This window comes from Centruroides sculpturatus, unplaced genomic scaffold, assembly GCF_000671375.1.
Source record: "Centruroides sculpturatus isolate CEXI.00-Female unplaced genomic scaffold, Cexi_2.0 scaffold242, whole genome shotgun sequence".
Lineage (NCBI taxonomy): Eukaryota > Metazoa > Arthropoda > Arachnida > Scorpiones > Buthidae > Centruroides > Centruroides sculpturatus.
The window spans coordinates 670,784-695,662 of NW_019384574.1; the positions used below are offsets into that span (position 1 = coordinate 670,784).

General features: G+C 33.6%; 1 protein-coding gene and 1 long non-coding RNA gene across 2 annotated transcripts in view; one reads left to right on the plus strand and one right to left on the minus strand.

The window, feature by feature from the left end:
* Positions 1 to 3,837: 3,837 nt before the first annotated feature.
* Positions 3,838 to 18,711, minus strand: LOC111624269. The gene is made up of 3 exons (XM_023367083.1): positions 18,078 to 18,711; positions 5,333 to 5,418; positions 3,838 to 4,240 (listed from the first exon to the last, which is right to left on the minus strand). The coding sequence occupies exons 1-3, from the start codon at positions 18,560 to 18,562 to the stop codon at positions 4,008 to 4,010; spliced, it is 804 nt and encodes a 267-aa protein (XP_023222851.1). The 5' UTR covers positions 18,563 to 18,711; the 3' UTR covers positions 3,838 to 4,007.
* Positions 12,358 to 24,879, plus strand: part of LOC111624271 — a 45,033-nt gene continuing 32,511 nt past the window's right edge. Inside the window, exons 1-2 of the long non-coding RNA XR_002756546.1 lie at positions 12,358 to 12,589; positions 12,668 to 12,738. This is a non-coding gene — a long non-coding RNA (uncharacterized LOC111624271). The remainder of the gene's footprint in view (positions 12,590 to 12,667; positions 12,739 to 24,879) is intronic.

The following is a 24,879-nucleotide window of genomic DNA, read 5'->3' on the forward strand; positions in this document are numbered from 1 at the left end:
TATTTAAGATACTTTAATTTTTATGTAAGAATTATAATAATATAAAAATATTAATAATTCATAATATTTAAAATAACTTCAAAAAACTATTTTAAAATGAAATTATTCTTTGCTCTTTTTGTCCTGTGGGCAGTAAGAAAGTCTTTTCTTCAAGCTCATTGTGTGTTTTATCAGATGTCTGAGTGATTAAGAATGGGACGGACCACCTTCCTATAAATTTCAGGTGTTTTCGACCCCGAAGGATTTGTTCCTTGGACCTCAAACCAGTGAACTAACTACTTAACCACTCGGCCATCTGGCACTTAAAAACAGTGACAGATATAAGGGGAGAATTGTAGGGACTTAAGTCCTCTCCACTAACATAAAAAAAATTAAAATTTATTTGTTCAAACTTTAAAATATTGTTTTTAAAATATTTACGATGACAAATATGGTTTACCGGACCATCCGCGATTGTAACCGACGGGAAACACCAACGCCTAGGAATATTGAAAAAAAGGGATTGTTTAACTGCTGATGCTATTCAAATAAATTAACTGCACCTGTTCTGGCAATGAAAATTGTCATAAATGGTTTATCAAATTTTATTTGTTGTCTCTTATTAATTTAATCTAAAGGCGTGGTTTGCTATTTAGTAAAGGTTAAGTATTTACCTAATCTTAACTAAACCAGTCCCTCAAACCTTCAAAAGTAAAAGGTATCTATTTAACTGTTAAATAACTTTATTAGCATGATGAATTATAAAGAATTCGTGTAAAACTGATCCTATGTTAATTAAGGTTAATTAGTTATGGGACATAATGTCTTACATTATAATAATCTCCCTGTTTATATTTGCAAAGAGGGACAGAGCGATATAGAACCATTATTTAATATAAAGTTTAAAAGATCTTGTCTTTTCGTGTTGAGCGAGAGCTACTAAGCTATGGCGCGCGTGGTAAGTTTTTCGATGGCTATGTTATGTGACGTGGTTTAGTAGTTATTTATTTATTTATTGTTGTTTCAGTAGGGAATACTGCCTTCCGGGTGTCTTTTAAGGGTAACCGGTTCCTATTCAACGTTACAGTCGTGGAGAAAACCGGGAAAACTCCACGTGGACAGCCCATCCTGGCGAGGCTCGAACCAACAATCGAACTCCTAGTGTTCAGGGAACGGAGCCGCTTGGCCACTGGTGGGCCAAGTTTAAAAGATATCCACATGCATTGTCCTCGATTCGTAGCCATATTGTTTACATTTCACTACCGCCACCATAAAATGCGGAGGTAGCCGTGGGTAAGAAAATAATCGTCGTGTTAATAATAATGATAATGTTAACGTATCGATAAAAGGTATTTATTAATTACTCAAATATTTTTACTTTTGAGTTAATTATCTTTGGATACTTCTAGATCCGCTAACCTATAGAGATGCATTATATATGCCTAAATATCCAGAGGGTTATTTAGGCATATGTATATTTAGGCATAGATTATTTAGGCATAAATATTTGCCTAAATAAAGGGCTATCCAGAGGGATGGGAAGCTGGGAATTTTTCTTTTGGCCTAGAGAAAACTTAGGGACCGTAGTGATTCCTACTCCCATAAATTAGTATTATTTTTACTAACAAAAAATAAAATCTTTAAAATGGCTTTTTATTAATATTCTAGGTACATCATTTGGCGGCCGGATGGCCGAGAGGTCAAGGTGACAGCCTACCGCTCTGGGGGACCCGGGCTCGAATCCGAATGGGTCGAAAAATCACCAGGAATTTTTCGGGGGGTGGTCCGTTCAGATATGTCGGGCCCTGTTCCTCACCACCCGGCAGCCCCATTGTGGGCCTGGCCGAACCCATAATGGGCTTGCAAAAAGAGGCCTTCTTAGTGCCCACAGGGCGGAAAGAGTAAAAAAAAAGAAAAAGGTACTTCATTTATTCAAAAAAAAAATGGCAAAAGAGGTTCGTTCTAATCCCGGGCTCCATACAAGCTCTCGTTGGCCCTATACAGATGCAGTATTATTTCGTGCAGCGAGAGGGGCGTCAATTTCAAACCCACGAAAATTAGTATGGAATTCGAACCCAGATCTTTTATTAGGGTAACCCAAAAAATTGTTTAAATTCTCACGAAAATATTGGGAAAACTGATGAAAATTTCATAAACATATTTTGAAGCTTTCAGAATAGTTTGATTATTAATGATTGATGATGATAATAGGTATTTTTTAAATTTAGCCGAAAACTTATACTCGCTAATGAAACTATAGAAATATACTTTATTATTAAATTTACATAATTTACTGTGTATGTGAAATTTCATGTCAAGCGCGCTAAACTTATTTATGTGTTCATCAAACAATGAACAAGATCAGTGTTCATTTTCGTAGACTACAGCAACCAAAAAAGTACCATTTTCCAGTGTTATAAATCTCTTAAAGTGCCGGCCGGACGACCGAGATATACAAGTATAAAGCACCAGCCTCAGATATTCCGAGTTTGAATCTATGTGATGATCTGTTCTGGATATATCAAACCTCGTTTCTCATCACCCGCCTTCCCCATTATGGGCCTCGTCGAACTCGCGATGGGCTTGAAGAAAGGCTCTCTTAGTGCCTGATCCATTTTTCAAATTTATAAGAGTTTGTTGTATCATTTATAAGGTAATAGAAACACTTCCTTATTTTCCTAATTGCCCATTATTTAGTTAAAAACATTTCTCAAAATTGACATATCATGTCTTATTACCACCAGTATTTGATGCCTAATTAAGTTATGATGTAGGCGTGAAGACTAAATTTGGTCTTCTTTTACTTATTATCTATTGCAAGGAATACAGTTTATATTCAATATGGGATTAATACGATAACACAGCGCAACACATGGGCGATTTGCCAAGAGAAAAGTGCCTCCCCGGAGAACTTTCTATAGGAAAACTACCGTAGACCCTATTTAGATGCCATACATGTGAAGAAAACCTGAAAAACTTCACGTAGCCAGTCGCTTGGTGAGTAACAAACCCGCGATCACAAACTACCAGTGTTTAGTAGTTATATGCACTCATCAACCTGTTTATGTAAGAGCGAGTGCCCAAGTTTAAATGTTGAAATATGTGGAATGTAATAATTTGAATAAGCAAAACACACGCAATTAATAATCTACACGAAATAAATTTAAGAGTGTAAAGATTTAAACTTGACATCGAAATGAATTAATTTTTGAAATAAGTTTATGTATTTTGCTGAATATAAAGTGATACACATCCAAAATATTCAATATTTTATAAGGGACTGTTCATAAGTTACGTGTATTTTTAAACTACTTTTGACTCCTTCCCTCTGTTGTGCAATGCCCTTCTCCTTTAATTACGTGTAGAATTCTTCATGGATTTCATTTTTTCTAACTTATAATTTATTCACATGAATAGTAAGTAGACTTATAAGTAAAACTTCGTAGGCCACTAATACCACTAAAAATAGTTCAATACCTCGACCCTTCCCATTATGTACAATGATGTACTGTACTTTTCTCGATCTCTTCCCTTTAAATTTACATATAATTAATGGACGGTCCCTAAAGAATGTCGCATTTTGACTACATCCACTTTTTCATTTTCACAGTTCGTCGATTCCTCCTGAGTGTACCTTCGATTATTTCTATTTTTAGAAGAGTTTCGTGAGAAAATTCTTATATATTTTAATACTGTAATTACATTTTAAATTTGAATGAATCCAATTTAAAATCGAAAATATTGACAAAAAATTAATGTAGTTCATTTACGGTTAACAGATTTAATCTAAGCTCAATCCATTTATTGATTATTCAAACTTTTTGTTAAGTTAGTCGATACAAACAACACCAAGCCATGTTTTTTTTTTTTTAGAATTTGAATTTTCATTAATAACATTTATTGTTATTTTCGTACAAGTTAGATTAATAAATTACGAATGTTTAACAAAAATGACTTTTTTACACGGTGAGAAAGTGTATTATGTATTCGGATCCCATCCATGGCCGATACCCTGTAACGCTTTCCGATCACACCAAAGTGGACAGTTCGATGGCTCCCGGAGTAGTCATCTCGTTTGACTCTCCGAAATGGCTCAGTTTGCTCTCGACCAGTTCTTCTAGAGCTCTGGTCTTCTCCCACTGCCACAGATACACGTTCTGGACCGAAGTGACGCCGCAGAACACCACTCCCGATCCGATGATAATACTGGTGATAATGGCCGGTACTTCGTGAAAATGGATGAACGTGAACAGTATGACACCTACAGTTAAAAGAAATTCATTGTTATTTGAATCAGAGTTCATAATTTTCATCTTAATATATAATATTGTCAGAATTTTTATGGCTGTGGAATCCGAGTTCGAATTTGATTCGGGTTCTCATAACTATAGCTACTTCAAATCATCTGGGGATATTATCTACGAGATCCCGCTGGGAGGCAAAAGGGTCATTTCCTCTACTAAAAAGGCCTTCACTGGATAGATACCCCCAAAAAATTCTTGAAATCTTTTCAATGCCAGTAATTGATCCCGGATTCCCAAAGAGGTAGACCGATGCCTAAATCGTCTTGGAAATCCGGCGGGCCCGTAATTTCTATTCATGATAGTCACAAATTTAAAATTTTGGTTTGTAAGACATCAAAAATTTACACACAAATTACTAAAATTGGAATGGAAGAACCGAATTTACACACGATCAGACATTCCATTTTACAGTAACTAAAATTTTCTCGGGTTTACAGGATCAAAATTGGTTTAACTACGTGGCATGAATAGTAAACAGTTTGAAGATCGAGCGTAAAATTTCAAATTGATGTCTATTGTTTTTGGGCATCGAATTATGTCGAGGTCTCGAAGACCACTTTTTCAGTTTTTGAATTACTAAATTACTATCGTAATACAAATAGAATTGTTTGAGAAAACAGATCGCTCCCTGTTCGTGTAAGAATGACCAAGAATATCATATAAGAATCGACTCGGATTCATCTACATTTTTTGTAGACTTTTATGTTTCATTTAGAGATACAGTGGTACCTCAGGATACGAAATTAATCCGTTCTGAAACTGAGATCGTATCATGAAAATATAGTAAGGTGGATCATCTTTTCCCATACGATTACATGTAAAACCAAATAATTCGTTCCAACGCGAAAAACATACTCAAATTAAAGCCAAGTAATACATTAAAAAAATAACTGTAGTAAGAAAAACAAATATGGTGAGTTTTTGTTCGTATCGTGGAGCAAAAATATGTTCGAATTTCATGTCGTATCCTGAAAATTTCGTATGCTGGGGCGTTCGTAACCTGAGGTACCACTGTAGAAGCAATATTTGACTAGATGCTTGTAACACACCTGTGAAAAAGATGGGGATGGAGAGGAAGAAGCCACTAATGGCCACAATTCTTGTCTGCGAACTTCTCTTCAGAAATTTATTGGTCCTGAAAATAACGTAAATGATATTAATCTTTGAATTATTTGTTATTTAAAACGCGATAAGTGTTGCTAAAGAATATCATATTTCTCCAAAAATCTTTCAAATATTATGAACAAGGAGATAAAAAATTTTATGAAAGTTATTTAGGATTTATACGCTGTTTGGTTTAGTTATTTTAAAACTAAATACTGTACTGTAATTGTTAAAATGAAATACTTCTAACTGAAAGTTTGAAGGTGATGAGATAACAAAAGGATTTCGGTTAACCGTTAGAACCGACAGTTACTAATATCACAGCTGTAATTGCCGTAACGACCGTTAGCATTATTAGACAAACTAAGAACGAATTTAAAACATCAGAGGTGTTTCAAGATATTTAAAAAAAAAAAAGAGTGATTAAATTAGTATTAAAAATGTTTCAATAATAGAAAAATTACAAATTACACTACGTAAACAACACACAACAGAACACGATAACACAAGACACACACAGAGATAATTCCTAAAATCCATATTTTGTATTTATAAAACGTAAATTTTAGAAAGTTTATATTAACAGATGTTCACGTAACTTACGTCTGACCCCGATCACCGGAAACCGGATCCAGCTAAAAATTTAAAGAACGGGGTTAAGTTTGGGTGGATTAAGTAAGACGAGTGTCGATTAAAACTCACGTCCCACGTTCCACCACCCAACACAATACAAAATTTTCCCGAGGCCAGGAAACATTTCTTCTTTAAAAAAAAAAAAAAAAAAAGTTAACACCCAGTGACGAGAAATTTTAAATTTCTTGTAACATTTTAGTTCTAAAATTACAATTTTTGTGGATTCTTCTATAAGTTCTTATAGTAAAGTGATTGGATCAGAAAAGTTTCTTTGTGGTTATTTGTGGTAAGTATGAATCCAGACACTAGAAAAAAAGGAAATATATTATCACATTGTTATGGTTTTTTATGGTATTGATGTTATAGGCTTCAAGTATTAATACTCAGCGTGGTATTCCTCATTAAGGCTGTAACAATGCCTAAATTTCACGATTAATGCCGGAGGATGAATCGGAAACGATCCTAATCGATAACAGAATTTCATGTACCTGTATTACTTTTATCAATCCATGCAAAAGGCAGCATTAGATTGGGGGAAAGAACATTAAAACGAATACATTTCTATTAATTATACTTGTATAATAATTCTGAAATTAGTACAGTAAAATGAAGACGTACAGTACAGGAAACAAGACTATGCGTCACGTCATAAAGTTATTACGAATCACTAGACGATAAAATTCACTAGCATAAAATTACTTTAAACTTTAAATCACTCGTTGTCCTGTTCCATTCAAGTCTACGTGCTGAATGGAACAAGAACAACGAATGTCGTTATTTTAGTTAAGGTTAACGAACAGGTTGTGATGAAATCGGATCGAATATAGTAATAAAATGTTCCGTATAAAAGATAAAATATTTTAAAATTCACAAACCTTACTCCGAGTTTATGTTTCATATGTATATTTAACGGCCTTCGGAGATTAAAAAAAAAAAAAATTAATATCTGTCATTAAATTCTTCAGTAGCGAAGAGAATAAGAGATTAACATTCCAATTAGCATCTTGCAATTTTTTTTTATGGAAAATTAAAGTATTTTTATTGAATGTTTTTAAATTTCGTAATCGTTACTCAAAGTTATTGAATTCTCGAATGGTTTACTTTATAAAGAAAAGAGGTCACTGATCCCTTATCCAATTACGAATGACAAGGTCTTAATAAATGTTACATTCGTGTGAGAAAACTTCAAAGAACTTGTACTTCATCACGGTCTATTATCGAGATAAGGCAAATTTCTGAGTACATAAAAACAAGATACGTCCGAATTGCTGATAAAATTATTGCGAAAAAGTTAATTGGTAGTGAAAGTAAATCGTCGTCAAGGTAAAAGTAAGCAAAATGGACCTTGACCTAATTCACAGTGGATGGTTCTCTCGAAATTTTTTTAATTCTTTCAAATCATTCCTGTTTAAGAGTGATGAAATTCAAATAAAACAAAAGATGCCGAACAAAAAAAATAATAATAATAACACTTCTTATTGCCTGTGGCATTTATATTTCGTGAAACCGAAAATAAAAATAAGCCAATATCGATAAACACGAATAGAAATCAATATTTTGTCGCATGAAAATTGCTCCTTTCTAGGAGTTGTGATGCGTATTATACAAAAACAATATAAAACTATTGTGATATCTTTTTGGACTCTTTCAATCTAGTGTATTTTTTTTTTTTTTTAACTCTTTTCGCCCCGTGGGCACTAAGAAGGGGTTACTCTAGGAAAAGCATGGGCACGGTTATAATGGACTTCAAAAATATATAATTTTGAAGTTAAGTTGTTAATTGAATTATATTCTTACACGTAAAGCGCAGCACTACACGTAGATGGTGACATGGCATACACTATAATATAAATATACAAGCAACAGATTCGTCTATTTTAATGTACTACGGTCTACACTAAAGTATGGCTTCCATTTAAATGTGTAATTAATAAATAAAATATAATTTTTACTACATTTCTATTCAATCAAGTGCCACTGAAAATCGTCCAGCGTGCCATAGATTGCCGACCCCTGATGTAAGGTATTAAGAGTGATAGAAGAAAGGCTTTCTTAGTCGTGAATTCGGCCAGACCCATGATGGGGCTGATAGATGGAACCTGGCATATCCGTGACAGATCACCCACCAAAAAATACTTGGGGTTTTTCGTACCACGTCCGGTAAGTTAATGTTTTAATCGACTTGGCCATCCGTTTGGCATCTGATTTATATTTGCAATGCAGCCATTTTGTACAAATATAAAAATGGCTGCATTAGCTTACGTATCGATCACTATCTATCCAGGGCGCTTCATTAGGTTTTTATATATTAATTACTATTGATAATGTGTTACGGAAAATTAATCTAGATGAAAATTAATGAATGTGCTGTAAACAAAATAATTATCTAAAAAAAACCTTTCTTCTCTAAATTAGTATATTATTTGGAAAAAAATACAAAAATTGATTTTTGAATCGATTGGAATAATAATATACTTTTGTGTCTGTCAAATGGAATCGATGTGACAACAAATGATTCATCAAAATTAATAATGTAGTATTTCCTGCATTCATCAAAATAAATAATTCTACGTTTTACTAGGTATTCGGTGCCATTATGCAGCCTTCATTGAAAATAGAGAACAATGAGAATCTATCTGAATTCTGGAACCTTCTGGCAGCAAAATGAGAAGTGATAAGGAAAATTCTTTATTCTCTTAACCTTCTTCATAATTTTTTTTTTTTTTTTTTGCGAAGGGTTGAAGGATAGACAACGAGTCCCCGTTAAAAAAGAACAGGATCCAACGAAGTAATAAAAGATTTGTAGAGTTTATTTTATCTAATTTACTTCTTATACGGAATGAATTGAAGACATTTTTGATAATAAATTTCCATGAAATGTTTTATTCAGTTCACGTACTAAATTGTCGTACTTTCCAGTGACTTATGGTCTAAAAGATCAAGTGTAGTGTATCAATTATTATTAATACTACGATTTCATATTAGATTTGCTAGAATGATTAGAGAAAATTTATATTAAATTACATATTAAGTGTAGAATTAAACAGAAAAATTGCTTATAATACGACTTCTAGCGCTATTAGCTTTTTATCGAGTCTCTTTATTTCGATATAATCATTTAAATCGTTTTTCCAATTATTTCAAGACACGATGATTATTAAGTCCTTTCGAGAGCGTAAACCGGAAAAAATATAGATCTATCAAATGACACTAATCTTAATTAGGATGATTTCTTCACATTAATTCGTTTATCACATATAGATACAGTTGGAGAGTTAAATAAACCTATTGTACATGGGTTTGAAATTACCGTAACGATCCGTTCATGACGATTCCGTGCTCTAATCAAGTGATATTTTAGATGGACGGAAGAAATTTACTAGTGTTATCCCAGCTTTACGCTATTGTGAAAGAGTCGTTCATTAAAACACGATCCAATTCATAAGATTTTTCATTCTTCCGGAATCACTCGAGCTTGCAAACGACACTAAAAGCAAAGATGACGGTTACTGTAGGTCGTTGTCTGAATTTAAGCATGAGTAAATTGTTAAGCACGTAGGACCTAATAAAGTTTCCTGAAAGCGCAACGTATATGTGCTATAATGGAAGTATATTACAAACTTGATAAGTATAAATGTTCTAAAAATATTGAAGAAACGCATTAAATGATGAATAAATAAATAAATTTACTTTTAAGATCTGATTTTAAATCTCAATTACAGATCGATTTGAGGAGATTAACCTAATTGAAATCTTCAAAATGACATTTAAAGATAGTAAAATCAATATTAGAATTTGTAACGAAATATTCAATGGTGAGATTTCATTTTCAAAATTTCTATACGAGAAATGTAAATTTATATATCAATTTTCACACTCCTCGCGTATTTCTTATACAGGAACGTAATTAATTCATAGCGATATAACACCTAATCTGCCTATTTGAACGTCACCATTATATAGCCTAAATCTAAGCATCTTTCATCTGAGCATCTCCCTAAGTATGTTATAAAAATGATAAATGATTCAACATAATTTAAATTCCGAGTATGGACTATTATTAACCATCAAATGCAATCTTAATAATACTTGTCTATATCCTTCTAGTATTGCAGTTTTTGGCTACTAAGAGTATAGATTATTTAATAATAGACATGTTCAGAGGTAGATAAATATTTCTAAAAAGATCAAAATTTTTTGCAGTTAGAATTTCGAACATATTTTTTTTTTTTTTTAACCAATGTTAGAAATGAATCCTTGACGTCTCTGATCGATTAGATGCACAAAAACTACTTGTTGAAGCACAGCATAAAAACGCAGGTAAGTTATCTATGTAAGAAAGTGTTCCTTTATTTTCTCTATTATCGTCAACAATAATCGTACAAAAGATTGCATCTAAAAAGTCACACGCAACTAACGAACGGCAGGTTGCCGACCTCTGGTCTAATCAATCAAAAAAGACACGCTGCCTTTAACAATATATTCTTAAAGTTAAACGTTAAGTTTCTCACAAAGTTAATTGATTAATATTCCTGACTCATGTTACTCTTAGAAATTTATTATTGATAAAAACCACACGATTACTCATTAATATTGTAATCTGAGCTGAATTTCATTATATTGCGTGTTAGCTGAATGATTAGTTCGTACGTTAATTGTATACATTAGTACGTTGAGTTAAACGTTTTAAAATAGTTATTCGCAATTCACAGATTATATAGAATTGTGGAACTGAAAAATAATGAAATATTTGGCACAGTTATTCGTGTGATTAATATACAGTCGACCCCCTATAACACTGTTGATTATTCCGTTTTATATGAATTCCATGTTGTACGAGTCACTTAGATTTTACAAACACGTGAGCCATTCACAACCCGGCACTCCTATTTGTAAAATTTAAGTGACTCGTACAACGTGGAATTCATATAAAACGGAATAATCAACAGTGTTATGGGGGAGGTCGACTGTATTGAATGGCTGTAACGCAGCATCCATAATTCTCGTGTATTTTAATATAATTGAAGTATAATTGTTGAAGAAAATAGATCGAGTGTAATCCAGAAAAGACGTGTGATGCCAAAAAACTGAAATTCTCAACCAGGAAGCTAAACGGATACCTCTATAATTATGCTAAACACAGGTTGACATAAGTAGGTGTAACTACACATTTTAATACGATAGTTGCTACATTGTTTATATCCTGAACATTACAGTCACGTATACTTCAGATGTTATCACTTTACTTACCACTTTAAACACTTTCTAGATATGTGACTAAATCTCTGGGTAAGTAAAGTTCTTTCGAACGTCTATACAAATTTCACATTCAAGAATGGAAATATATGAAAATAAATCGTAAAAGTATTCTTACTAATTATTTAATACGTATAAATATTTTTAAAAACTTATTTGTAGATTGATATATAAATTGTAACGGCCGTTAACATCAATCTAAATTTATATTATCGCTATGGAACGAATCCGCGTATAGCATCCAGAACGAAAATTATGTACTCTACTAACGTAAAGTCAAGTTGCAGCATTTTTTATGATGCAGGGTTCAAGGTCATCCGCAGCTATTTTGGCGACAACAGGTTCTTAAAACGATTTTTGAAAAATAAGAGATATAAATAAATTCGATAAGAAGAAAAAAAATTATCTATAAACCCATCAAGATTGATAGAATAACATATGATACATCTGCACTTTAAGTGTCTTCTAGTTTAACGCCTTTGGACATAATTCTTCGCGAATTTCGTATATATATAGAAAAAATCAAAGCTATATACGAGTGAAAGAAGCCATCTTAGTACTTTATCAAGCACTTTATACAACAGAGATTTACATAGATAAACCCCCGTGTACGACAAGAGAACACGTTACATATAACTAGAACTAACGATCAGAATGCAACAAATCGAAATTCGAGTCACGCACGAATGCGCATTTGTTATTAATATATTACAACAAGAAGTAAGAGAAAATCACGCGTGACACGAATTACGATTGGCGTTTAGAATTACGGTCGATAGAACGTATTCAGTTTACAATACACCGGTATGTTTGTATATAACAATTGCGATAGGGTATGGAAAATTTCATTTAAAATTTACAAATAATGTTAACGAATCACGCATTAAAAAGAAAAAAAAGCAGTTTTTCGGAAATGTCGACTTTTTACGCCCAAATAATTAAATTTACGAGTTAATTATTTAATTATGTTCTTGTCTATTGTGACGAGTCGGAGTAACGTCTTTTAGGCGTCACCGACCGACGTTTATAATGATAAAAAAAAAAAAAAAATTAATTACTTTAACTTCAATTTACTTTTGTTTAATTGTTTCTCGTATTCATTGTCTTCTTAATATTTTCGATCCGTCTTCGTGCAAACGAATCAATTAGGAATTTTACTAATTTTTCTCTCGACATGTTGCGAGCGACGATAGAAGCGCCGCGTTGCGTCGATTCGAAAGTTCGTGTCGTCTGTTCTTCAATTCAATTTATTCAATCGATCAACGCTCGAGAAATAATTATTTTATTTTATATCCGAATTTTAAAAAATACCGGTAAGATATACATACAAATATATATATTTATAAGCATTTTGATAAATAAATAAACCGGAAGAATTAACTTCTTTTTAGAATCTTTCAAACCTCTTCAATAAAGGACGTTGTGAAATTAGGCCTAACTTCAAAAATGTCGTCTGTTTTCGGTAAGTCATAAAGATTATTTAAATTTACTCCATTCCTACTGTTTCTATGAGCCAATGACGAGCATTTTATAATATTTCGAAAGATTTTCAATGCATTTATATGGGATGAAATTATCCCTACACTGTACACATGCAAAATAAAAATATGATTTCAGTCAGCACCATTGGGGTTCATTTCTACACAAATAAAATCAGAACGCTCTTCAATGAGGCATTTACTTCTAAAATTTTAATATTTGACCAAAAATTGACTTTATTTATTATAACTCTTCAATAGGAGGATTTTCCTATTCTGTATTTTTAGCAAACAGGTTTGATTTTGCACCAAACAGCTGTAAAGCACCATGTGTTTTCTAAATTCTGGGTTATCGTAAAGCGACTCTATTCAATTCTATATACAAATATATTTAGCTCCAAATAAAACCAAATCCGTTATGTAATATTGCAGGACATTGCGGATGACATTTCCGTTAAAAATAAACCAGCGACGAGTTGCTGAACTTTACCGGAAACATTTGGTGGCGCCATCTGTTATGATATTTTAAAAATTTTATATTTGTAACCAGTCGTGTAAAAATCTACCGACTCCGACTAAAACCAGGGACGGACTTGTTACCAAAATAGAACCGGAAATTCTAATGTCATCACGCGACCTCAGAATAAAATATTCAATAAATAGAATTCTAATAAAGATAGAAAGTAGAAACGCTTTTATTTCAAAGTTAGAATACTCCTAAGTAATGACACACTCAATATATAAATATGTATTCAATAATTTTTACTTTCCGGCTGACAGAGAGAAAGTTGCGATCGGGCAAAAAATGACCCCTACCAAATTTTTACATTTTTGGACTCAGGACACCTTGAAATGTCGAGATATGCGAAATATTCGGTTTTTTCCTGATGCATGGATGTTAAACTGTGTGGGGGGCATGATTTTGTTACCCTGTTTGAAGCCTAATTACTTCTGTGGTTTTTAAATCGGAGTCGGATGGTTTAACACGGGAGTTATTAAGCTTCAAAGTGGTTGAAGTAAATCATGCCCCCATATACGTTCTAACATCTCAGGCGAGAACATCTTAACGGGATTTATTGTACTATTATAAAATGACAAAAAGCTGAATTTTTGAGGATAGAGACTTTTTTTTATAAAACTTATGTGAATGCTAATAATGAGTAAAATAGTCATTAAGCCCAACCACACTGGAGATATGGCATATTCCTTCACTTCCTTCTATGTATTCATCCTGTCTACCTTTAATTAAGAACCAAAATTTAATAGCATTAGTACCCCTTTATACACATGCTACTGTACTAGATTAAGTTTCTTAAACTTTATCTTAAACTTTTTTATTCTCTTTTATTCTTAAAAAATAAAAAAAAATTAAACAAATTAGACGTCAACGCACGCACGAATTTCTCACTCTATTTAAAATTTTTTGGGTTCGGGAGGTCTCCAAACGTGTATGTTTGCAAAAATCTCGGAGGGTCAAATTTGACACGATTCCAATAGTTTACCGTTTTGTATTATACATAAGTTGGGAAGTAAAAAGAAGTCGGAGTCGGCGGATTTTTTGACGACTCCGATTCCGACTCCACTGCCCTGTTTTTAACTATTATAAAATGGAAAAAAGCTTAATTAATGTTGAGTGTAGGAATGGGTTTTATAAAAAAAATTTGTAAGTGCTAATAACGAGTATAATCGTCATTAAGTCCGACCTTACTGGAGATACACACGTACCCCCTTTATCTTCCCATCGACTTTTAATCACCAAAATTTAATAGCATCCAACCCCCTAATAATCAAACCTCCCTGCAAAATTTCAGAAATTTTCGCCAAACTCACGGGAGTTATTAAGTTTCAAAGAGGGTGAAGAAAATCGTGTCCCAGACACACACACACAAACGCTAACATCCATACATACAACAAAAATCCCGGAATTTCTTTGCATTTCTCGACGTTTCAAAGTCCCCTGAATCCAAAAATGTAAAAATCTTGGGGGTCATTTTTTTGACTGATCGCCATACTTTCCCTCTGTTATGTATAACAGCCGGGAAAATAAAAACTTGGTACAAAAACTCTCCGCTAAAGGATTTTTGGCGCATGAAAAAAAAAACAGTTTTATTTATGGAGATACTTAAATTATGGTTTTCTGGGAAAAAATTGAAATTTGCCAGCCTTGAAAGACCGTATCATATTAAATATGTGAGAAGCATCACACAAGATCAGTTACGGCCGGCCGTTGAACAGTGTCCATCGCCTTCAGGTTTTATTCAGAATGGGGACCTCAGTGAACACTATCTCCTGCATCACAAGCCATACAAATAAAATGTTTGCATAAGACTAGTGCAGCACCAAAAGTGCCGTAGAGCGAGTTTGTAACTAATTTTTTTTAATTAAGTAAATGTCCATAACGTTCTGAAATATCACCATACCAGATTTTATTGCATTTGGACTGCTAAATATCTCAAAACAGTGCTCAATAGGGGTACTCTACGATCACCTGGTATAGTAGCCTATATGTCAGCAGATAGTCTGGTGTTCGTAACTACTGTATATACTGTAATTCTAATTACAGAATATGCAAAGTATCCATTTTGTTCGGATAAATTTTTAATCTAGTTTGTCTCACTTCAGTTTTTTGTCATTCTTAAACATCAAAATATGCATAGAAATATATACAAATAATTTTATAAGTATTAATATAATAGATATGAATATTTGGTCATATTATATCATTTTTAAAGTTATAAGTATACAAAAATTGATAAAAGTAAATTGGATCCGTTAGCTAAATACAGTAGCTAACTGATCCAAAAGCAAAGCGTTAACCGAAATGCATTATCTCATTGTTAGGTATCCTTATAATAATTAGAAGCATTAACATAGTTCAATAGAGACGTACGAATGTGTGTTGCTTGCAACCATAACAAGAATCACTCCAATAGATACAAATGGGAGAGAATGCACATTCTTAATTAAGCACTAGGGGACATTAATTAACGTTAAATAGATCTTGAAACTGTATCACCGGATTAAATGGAATTTTCCGCTTCGTATTTGTTTAGTATCTGTATATTAAAAATATATTATTCGTAATTGATGACGTCCTTAACATATATTTTCGTATCTATGCAAACTATATCAGATGTAAGTGATAAAACTCGTTAAAATGATTTTTTAAAAATACGCCTACAAGCATGGCTATATAGCTCAGTACAATTTGGGAATATATATAGGTTATGTAGTCCAAATTAGCCCCTTCAAATAATTTTTTTTAATATCCTATGTCTCGTTAGCTTACCGGAAAATCTGTTTTTCTATAGTAAATTATTTGCAACGAATACAGATTGCTGCTGTATCTATGATTTCTTTGAATTGGCATTATGGAAATTATGAGTAAAAACTTTCGTTGCATGTTACAGTGTCATTCAGTATTTTATTTGTGGAACAATAGAAGAACTGCTTTTTACGCACACCTGGAACGAGTCAAATAATAACGACTTTGAATTTCTAATCAGCTCACTAGCAGAAATTACCGTTGTCATTGACAACAGCGAAGTAGTCAGATGATTCGCCATTTACAATACATTCTCGCTGTTATTATTATAAAAATTCATTTGTTAATATTTTTAAACAAGATAGTTTGAATGGAGGATCAATAGAAACGAGATATAAACTTTAAAATAACTTATTCTGAGGTTAGTCAAATATTTTGGAATGAGTTCTATGAATTCAGTTTTATCGAATTTAGCAAAACGTTACTAGCTTTCTTATTATTCGACAAGTTTTACAAGATAGAGTGTGACTATAATACAGCTTCGTCCTTGGCCGGTAGAGCGTATCTGAGTACACACAAACCGTATTTTATTTCCGTGTTTTATCTGGCTTGTAGCCAATTGAAGATATTCTAGATTGGTGTGACCAACCTCTGACTGTAAAATCGCGTGTGACTGACTCTGTAGCAAATTTACGTGTAATTTTTTCTAACCGAGCTTGTTGACTTGACTGTTAAGTCCGCGTTAGAAATGATGCAGAAGTACATATTAAAAATTCGAATTGTTTTTTTCTATAAAGTCTAGTATATTAATTGCTATGTGGTTACATAATTTCGTATTTAATCCGCATCTTATATGTTTATTTATTGGTTTTGGTTTTAATGAATTGTTCTCTTTTGTAATCGTAGGTAATAACTAATATTATAATTTGCTGGAACCACGTTTATTTTAATTAACTATTTATAAAGATTGTCAGTTCAGTTTTGTAAAAGAAAATGTTGTGATAAGAATTCCTCGTGAATGCCAAGAAATAATGATACCTCCTTAGAGAGAAATACAATAATTTGTTCAAAATGATTATCTCTCTCGCATTTATTTTGGATCTCGTGATACTTTGATAAGGGAACTTGTTTCATCACTTCAAACTGTGGGAAAAGTTACTAGGATGAAAAACTCTACTGTAAAATGTACAGTTCCGTTAGAATACAAATATTAATAGTAGTTCAATCTTCGATTTAGTGAACAATTCTTAATCCCTGTTTACTAACCCCTGCAAATTCTCCTGATTTATGGTCATTACCAAAAATATACAAAAAATAATCGATGTAGGTTCGAAGTAGGTAAAGCATAGTTTTGATTCTATTCTTTACTATAAAGGCGATTCCAAAGGACAAAGATGCCATCCCCACAACGACGTAAAACAACAATAATAAGATAAAAATTATAAAAAGTAAACAATAAACTATAATACATTTTTTAGACAAGATTGGAAATTAACAATGCAAAAAGTCTCTGGAGGATATTTAAATTGTTATTTGTTCTTATGTAGCATAAAACACTAATTCGGAGATTTAATTTAATAGTTAATCGGATAAGAAGTGAAAGACACCGCGACAAGATCGATCCCGGGTTCTGTTATCTGTTCTTTTCGATCATTTTCCAGTTCTTCCGACAATATTCTATAAGAATACATTCCTCAGGTTATCTGGTTTTTCAACAATAGAAAGAATTAGAGTGAAGTTTTTTACTTACAAAAAATTGATATCGTTTCCGTCAACCATGTTCCACATCCTTTAATCTACTCTTCGTTTTATCTCCATTATCTATTGTAAAACCGGAATTTCTTCTCGCATCCGACCCCCGAGGCTGGAACGAACAATCCCAAAATGTTCCGATCTGATCCCAACTAGGAAATGGGGAAATTCGCATAACAACGGATACTAGGCAACAATTTCGACAAATTCGGGCTTCGCGGGTCTTTCCGAAATTCGTGGCGCGGAAGACCGATTCCAGTGGGGAGGAAAGAAAAAACGTCACGCGGCGAGATAATTAAAGGTTACCTTTCGTTGCCTCGAGGTATCTTCATTAATTTGATGGCGAAGAGAAACTGGATGCAACAGACGAATAGACAACACAGATTGAGGCACAAAGTCAGAGTGCAGAGCGCCACCGACACCTGGTAGACGGCGAAATACTCTTTGGGATTGACCACTATCTTTTTCTCTCCGTTCTTTTTGAAGTCTTCGGGAGAGACGAGGGAAGAGGCCACTTTCTGTAGAAAGAAGAGGGCCAGGAAAGACATGAGCAGGGAGAGCAGGCACAGCAGGGCCAGCGAGGCCAGCATCTGGTAGATGCCCTTCTCCACCTGTTCTTCCACCAGCGACCTTCTGGAGACGGCGGCCAGGCTGGCCGGGCGGGTGATGGTCCTGGACACGTCCAACAGCGGTTTGGTGGAGTTACTGGACACGGTGACGTTGGCGGCCGCGTTGCCTCCGGGCGGGGGACTTCCGGTGCCCGTCGTCGACTTGGCCGCGCTACCGTTCATGGTCCGGGCGGCCGGCGGGACCCTCGGCCGCCCGCATTCGACTCTCACAGCCCAGGAGTGGAGGGCGCCGGATGCTCTTCATACGGCCCGGTTCCCGCCGGGCCGCTTTCTCGGCTTCCGACTTCCCCCGGCGATTTCTCTTCCTCCAGTCGACTGCGACCTTCACGCGACGAACTCTCTGCAAAACAGAAAAACAAACAATGTACAGTACACGTGCCAACGTTTCCATTTAACGCACCGACGCGACGCTGCCGGAAACGAACCACCCGTTTCGTCAAAAATCGCCGGCATGACGGACGACATTTCCGTTGCCCATTTTGCCACCCGCTCGGCTTAACCACCCTCCGTGGCGCCCTTTAATTGCGCGATTTGGGACGACCGGAAGAGTGTTCTACTAAGAAAAGAAAATCGTATATTAACTCGGCCGCTTCAAATGTGACAAGCCTTAACGAACTCTTTCGAAAATACACACTTCCGGCGCTTTCGTGCCTCTCGTCCGAGTGGAACACCGAATCCGAGCGTCCCCTCCCTACGTCACATCCTGCCCAAGAAAGAATCCCGGAAGCTAAACACGGGTTCGTTTCGGAAATAAAAAGAAGAAAGGACTTTTCTTAATTTTGACGTGCGCGTAACCCAATGTCGAATATTTCAAAGTAAAGGGAGATTTTCTTGGATCCAACTACAATATTACAAATAGTTGAGAATGTCATACCAGAAATTTTTATGGCTGTATAAAAATATCTTAATTTTTGCAATTAAATTCGATTTGGATTTGGCTTTACGTCTTACAATCCTTGCTAATCGATCTTATCGCGGAAATTAAGCCCACTTCGATTCACAGGAGATCCCAATTTATTTCGTTGAAGCAGAGACGTCACCAGGAAATGGGGATCTCACCGGGTGACACCATTAAGAGGAAGTGACACAAAAATGACTCTATTAAATTTTTCCGCAGTGTTTCAGCATAAATTTATTATTTCTTTTATTAAAAAATCCCTTTAGTTACTTATCACAAAAAATTTCTTTCGTAAGCTCGGCTTGTATGTATCAATATACCTACGACGTTAAAACACTACTAATTTATTTTAGAATCCTTTATTGTGTTCCAGTCAGAACTGCCATTACTACTAAATTACAATGGAAAAATACTAAAATATTTTACATTTTATTGCCATTACGTTTAGGTATATACGGGAATTACGGTTTACGAGTAACATTACTAAGGATTCTGTATGGACTGAGTGAACCTCATGGGGTTCATTCAGTTCATACAGTCCATACAGAGTGCGAATGAAGGGATCTGCAGGGCATGAAGGAGATCAGGGGATTTTTCCCTGCACTCGGGTTAAACTTAGGGATCCGTGGCTCCTATTCTTATGAATTAATGTTATATTTACTAACAAAAAATAAAATCTTTAAGATTGCTGTGAATTAATAAATAAAAGCATTCTCTACATATTTCATTTGTCCAAAAACAGGCAAAAGGACCCGCTCTGCCCCGGGACTTATACAAAGCTTTCGATGGCCCTGCTTTTTTGTAAATATACTATCAGTAGGTAATCGTATCAGGAAAATGAAGCGGATAGAATTTTATTTTTACGCCTGGGTACATTACGACCAAACTATTTTTATTTACGGAAAACATCACCTGTCCAAACAGAAATACGGAGCGTCACGACACGACAGTAATCGAGTAAAATATTTATATAAAACTATTTTCGAAAGATTAAACCCCGAGAGAAGTTTATAGTTTTATTTAAATTATTTTGGCTTAAGTACATGTATAAGATTCTCCTTATAAATAGGATTTTAAAATATCCAATTTTGTAAAATCTGGCATTATTTTTAGAACTTTTCGTTGGCCATTGAAAGAGCAAAAATAGAAATTATTAGTCGTTTAATTCTGTAGTAATATTCTTAAGTTTCGTAATTTGAAATATTCATGAGCACTAACGATCAATTCTTTTAGTTTGCTTTTTTCGTGTGTTTTATCGCGTGCGCACGACAATTCAAATGTAGTGTAATTACGTCTGGAGCCGTGTTATACGCTGTTGACGCCATGTTTTGAAAGGGTCCATTTATTACAAGAACTATAATATCTATCTGCAAATGCGAATGTATGTAAAATTCATTCGCCATCAAACTCAAAGGACACGAATTCGAATTACGTAATATATATATATTAATATATTGAACTCTGCGCCTGTACCACGCCGGCAATCTAGGGTCCTCAGATATGGACAAAATTTAAATTTCGATACTCTTACTACAATAATGAGTTTATAAAAGATTGGTTTGGGGCCCACTAATGGTGAGGAAGCCAGGCAATTGTCCTTTTTGCACATAAGATAGTGCGCCACTGTTCTACGATTTTAATTTGTAGAATATTTTACTCAATCCCAGGGAGGGGCAAGTACACCGTTTGCTCCCCTCTGCGTATGCCCGTGCTCCACTTTATACAGCGAAACAAATTCGAGTTTTCAGATTTTCCGAGATAATTTCTATGAACGAAAGTTCGACTTTTTTCATCTTGGAAAGCACTCTAATTGGAAGCTTTTAATAAGAATTCTATTAACTGAAGCAAAACAAAATCATCTACAATTTATGAATAATTCATAACCCAGAATCCTGACTCATAAAAAAAGATAAATTCTTATTAATTACGTAATAAATACGAATTTTTCACGGTTGAAAAACCATTATTAATGTTTTAGAAGTAGCGTATCTCCCGACAGAAAGGAAATGATTCATTTATAGCATTGGCCATAACATTTGCGATTTTTAAACGTTCGCTAACAGATAACTGCTTACATCCATGCAAATATTGAAATTTTTAGATCTATATTTTACTATTAATTAATGATAATTAACATACTTGTGAAGACGAATGACAAAAGTTTTAAATATTACTCTTAAGTGAAACTACCCAATTTTTAATGATTAACTCTCACTGATTACGTTAATCGGTTTGAGCTAGAAAATTTGTGAGTAATGAAAAAATCTCCCAACAATTTAATTTCGTAAGCAGTATTTTAAATAGTTTTAATGAAAACAATTATTATTTATTGTCTAGAATGTCGCTGCGGAAACTATCTTTTGTGTTAAGTTTTATATGTCAAGGAATAAATGAATTCAAAATGTTTTATAGGCATGTTACTCTATACAATATAGTGTGTTATTGTTATGGTGATTTTAGTCTAGCTTCTAACGACTAGAAACAGTAGTTAGATGTGGAAAAATGGTTTTTAACTAGACACCTGGCCCTAAAACAAGACAATTAGGTGATATTTTCTACACCTCAAACCAGCGGTGCCCAAACTACGGCCCCTGTACGCGTTGGTACATGACATATAACTTATAAATAATACAAATGCACCTACTTTTAGTACGTATGGAATATACAAAATATTTGTGGCCCGCTTATCTACGACTTAAACGCAATTTAGCTCATCAATCGAAGAATTTGGGCACTACTGCAATATATATATTGTAGATGCATCCCTCTAGTTGTATACAGGAACTTAACAAAGTTTTTTCTTTTATCATTAATAATAAAATATTCTGTGATTTTTAAACGAAACGAAAATAACTTATCGACAAAATAAGTTTTTCATCTAATCCATCATACATTAAAATAAACAGAATTTTCTATTAGTAACAGTAAAACTTTTCATTATAAACTAACATTACAGCAGTTGAACTATCTCTCCCTCCCCCTTCATTATGCAGTTTAATTTATGGTTAGTGACGTTGGTAATTCTAGTGCTGTTACTACTGATGGGTGGACTGTTGACGAAAAGCTACAACACAAACAAGTTTTAGTTACTTATTAAATATTTCATAAAATTATATATAGGACTCGTGTATGGTTTTATAGAAATTATATTTAAATATATAGATATACGTTTTAATTCGTAAATGTCATACGAATAAAAGTATAGGGGAGATCGGGGCAAGATCGGCATGTTAAGCTTTACTTAAATTTTGTGTAATAAATACTGCTGTAAACTGAAAAAAAAGCTTTGCATATTGTCTATTGGAATGTTACCTTACTATAGAACTGGTTAAAATCAGTTTGGAAATAAAAATAATTAAAATAATTACAACTTTACAAGAAGAGAGAAATTGACGAAGTTGCCCCGGGTATAGGGGCAAGATCGGCAACTTCTCTCTTTTTGTAAAGTTGTAATTATTTTAATTATTTTTATTAAAGTTGCCCCTGGTATAGGGGCAACAGTAATGGGGCAAGATAGGCACGTATATAAAATTATGTTATTAACAATGTATAAGTTGGAATTCACTATTAAAACAAAGAAATACAAATCCAACACCCATTTAATATTATTACAACGAAATGCAAGTTCAAAGACATATATACATGAATAACAAATGCAAACATGTTTTCATTTATCATCTGTTTGATTTTTATCCTTTGCTTCTAATGTGGCTTTATGTTGCCGATCTTACCCCGCTAGTCATGATTTCGAAACATTAAGTACAACCCTGAGAACAGAATGCCAAGCCACGATCTGGCCACGTGAATAAGTTGAAGTTACATCCTTCTAACAGGAAAAGTAACTTTCGTTATCATGGAATTATAACAAAACCTGCCAATTCAATATAAATGGAAAAAAAATATTATATGGAATTGAACGAAAATAAAAATTTGCTTGATAATTCAACTACGCTTGTTGGAGAACAATAAAAACACTACACTCAACAAGCCACTAATAAAACTCAACTGCCTAACCTATAACCAAAGTCTCCTTTTAATTTGTTTTTTTAAAAAAGCGCTTGACAAACTTGCCCCGCTTGCCGAAGTTGCCCCGATCTCCCCTATGTATAAAAAAAAATAGTCTGTCCGTCCTTTTCATGGAAGAATTCTATCGACACACCCACTCCTTTATTAAAAAATTCATTGATTTTTTTTTTTCTAAAATAAGAACATGGTAAAGTTTAGAATTAAAATGTTCTGAATTTCTATGACAACGTAGTACATTTTTTAAATAATAAATTAATTGTTTAACAAAATTTTAATTACGTTTGAATATATATGTATTATTTTCACTTTTATTAAAGCTTTGTTAAATATTTTAATGGAAAAAGTTATGTTTACGACTATATATTTTTACTAATATTTGAGCTATCGGAGTTTTTACTTTCGTAGGTGTTATATAACAGAGGGAAGGTATGGCGATCGGTCCAAATGACCTCTAAAATTTTTACATTTTTGGACTCTGTGGTCCTTGAAACGTCGGGTTTTTTTCTGTATATGTGAATGCTTGAGGGAAGCACGACTTTTTATGCATTTTAAAGCTTAATGACTCTTACGCCTTATGTCGAAAATTTCTGAAATTTTGCAGGGAAGTTTGTGTATTAGGGGAAAATGTTTCCAGAAATTTTCAGGAAACTCGAAAAATTGGTTCGGGAGATATGACCCCACTCCCTTTAATATACCTTCCTAAACAATCCGAAGACTTAATGTTAGCAATTAGTTAGATGAAATCAAATAAAGAATACATACCTGGTTCAAGAGTTGTAAATATGGGGTCTGCGTGTATAATAAATACTATATTTGTAGTAAAAATTTTTATTTAATGTATTTTTTTCCCCAGTAGAGTAAACCTGAAACGGCGTGTGGAGAGTCCGCGTATAGCAGGTCCTACTATACATAAATATGTCATCTAAAAATGATTGAACGTGCGTATTATTCATGCAATCCAAAGAAAATAGCGTGTTTAGGAAATTAAAAATGTTTATAGAAAAAGAAAGGTCTTCTTGAGTAGCTTTTAAAATTTTCTAACATATCGTACAGAAATTTTCCTCTTATTATTATTCTTTTTTTTTATCGACAACCATTTATGAAGGTGCCACATTATTATTATTATTTAATTCTGTACTCAATTTTTATTTTTTAAATTATTGTTCACACAGTTAAAATTAATAGATGATCGCCCCTAGATCTACAAGAACTTCGAATATGATCGGTATCTTCGCGATTTTTTGTGATAATTCCTATAATCGAGAGGACCCGTAAATAAGTTGAATTTAGCATGAGTCGTTGGTTCCTCTCGTAATAAAATCTAATCGTTGATAAAGGCAGTACATAGTTCAGCTCGTTTAATACTAATTTATCTACAGATAAATTATTTTGACCTATTACTTTGTAATAAATTACTCTATTATCAATACACATTCCTATCTTCTAGGGTGTAGACTGATTGTAACGGAAATTGCTATCAATAAATGCATCCTTCTGTTAAGTGAGTGTTCTTCAAAAACTTTTATTAGGAATCTTGGCTTTCTCTGTTTTTTAT

Excerpts from the sequence above, each read along its gene's own strand:
- LOC111624269 (XM_023367083.1), bottom strand. The coding sequence starts at position 18,562 with ATGAACGGTAGCGCGGCCAAGTCGACGACGGGCACCGGAAGTCCCCCG. Across the intron at positions 5,419-18,077 it reads ATACCTCGAGGCAACGAAAG|GACCAATAAATTTCTGAAGA; the intron begins GTAACCTTTAAT and ends CGTTATTTTCAG. Across the intron at positions 4,241-5,332 it reads CATCCCCATCTTTTTCACAG|GTGTCATACTGTTCACGTTC; the intron begins GTGTGTTACAAG and ends TTTTAACTGTAG.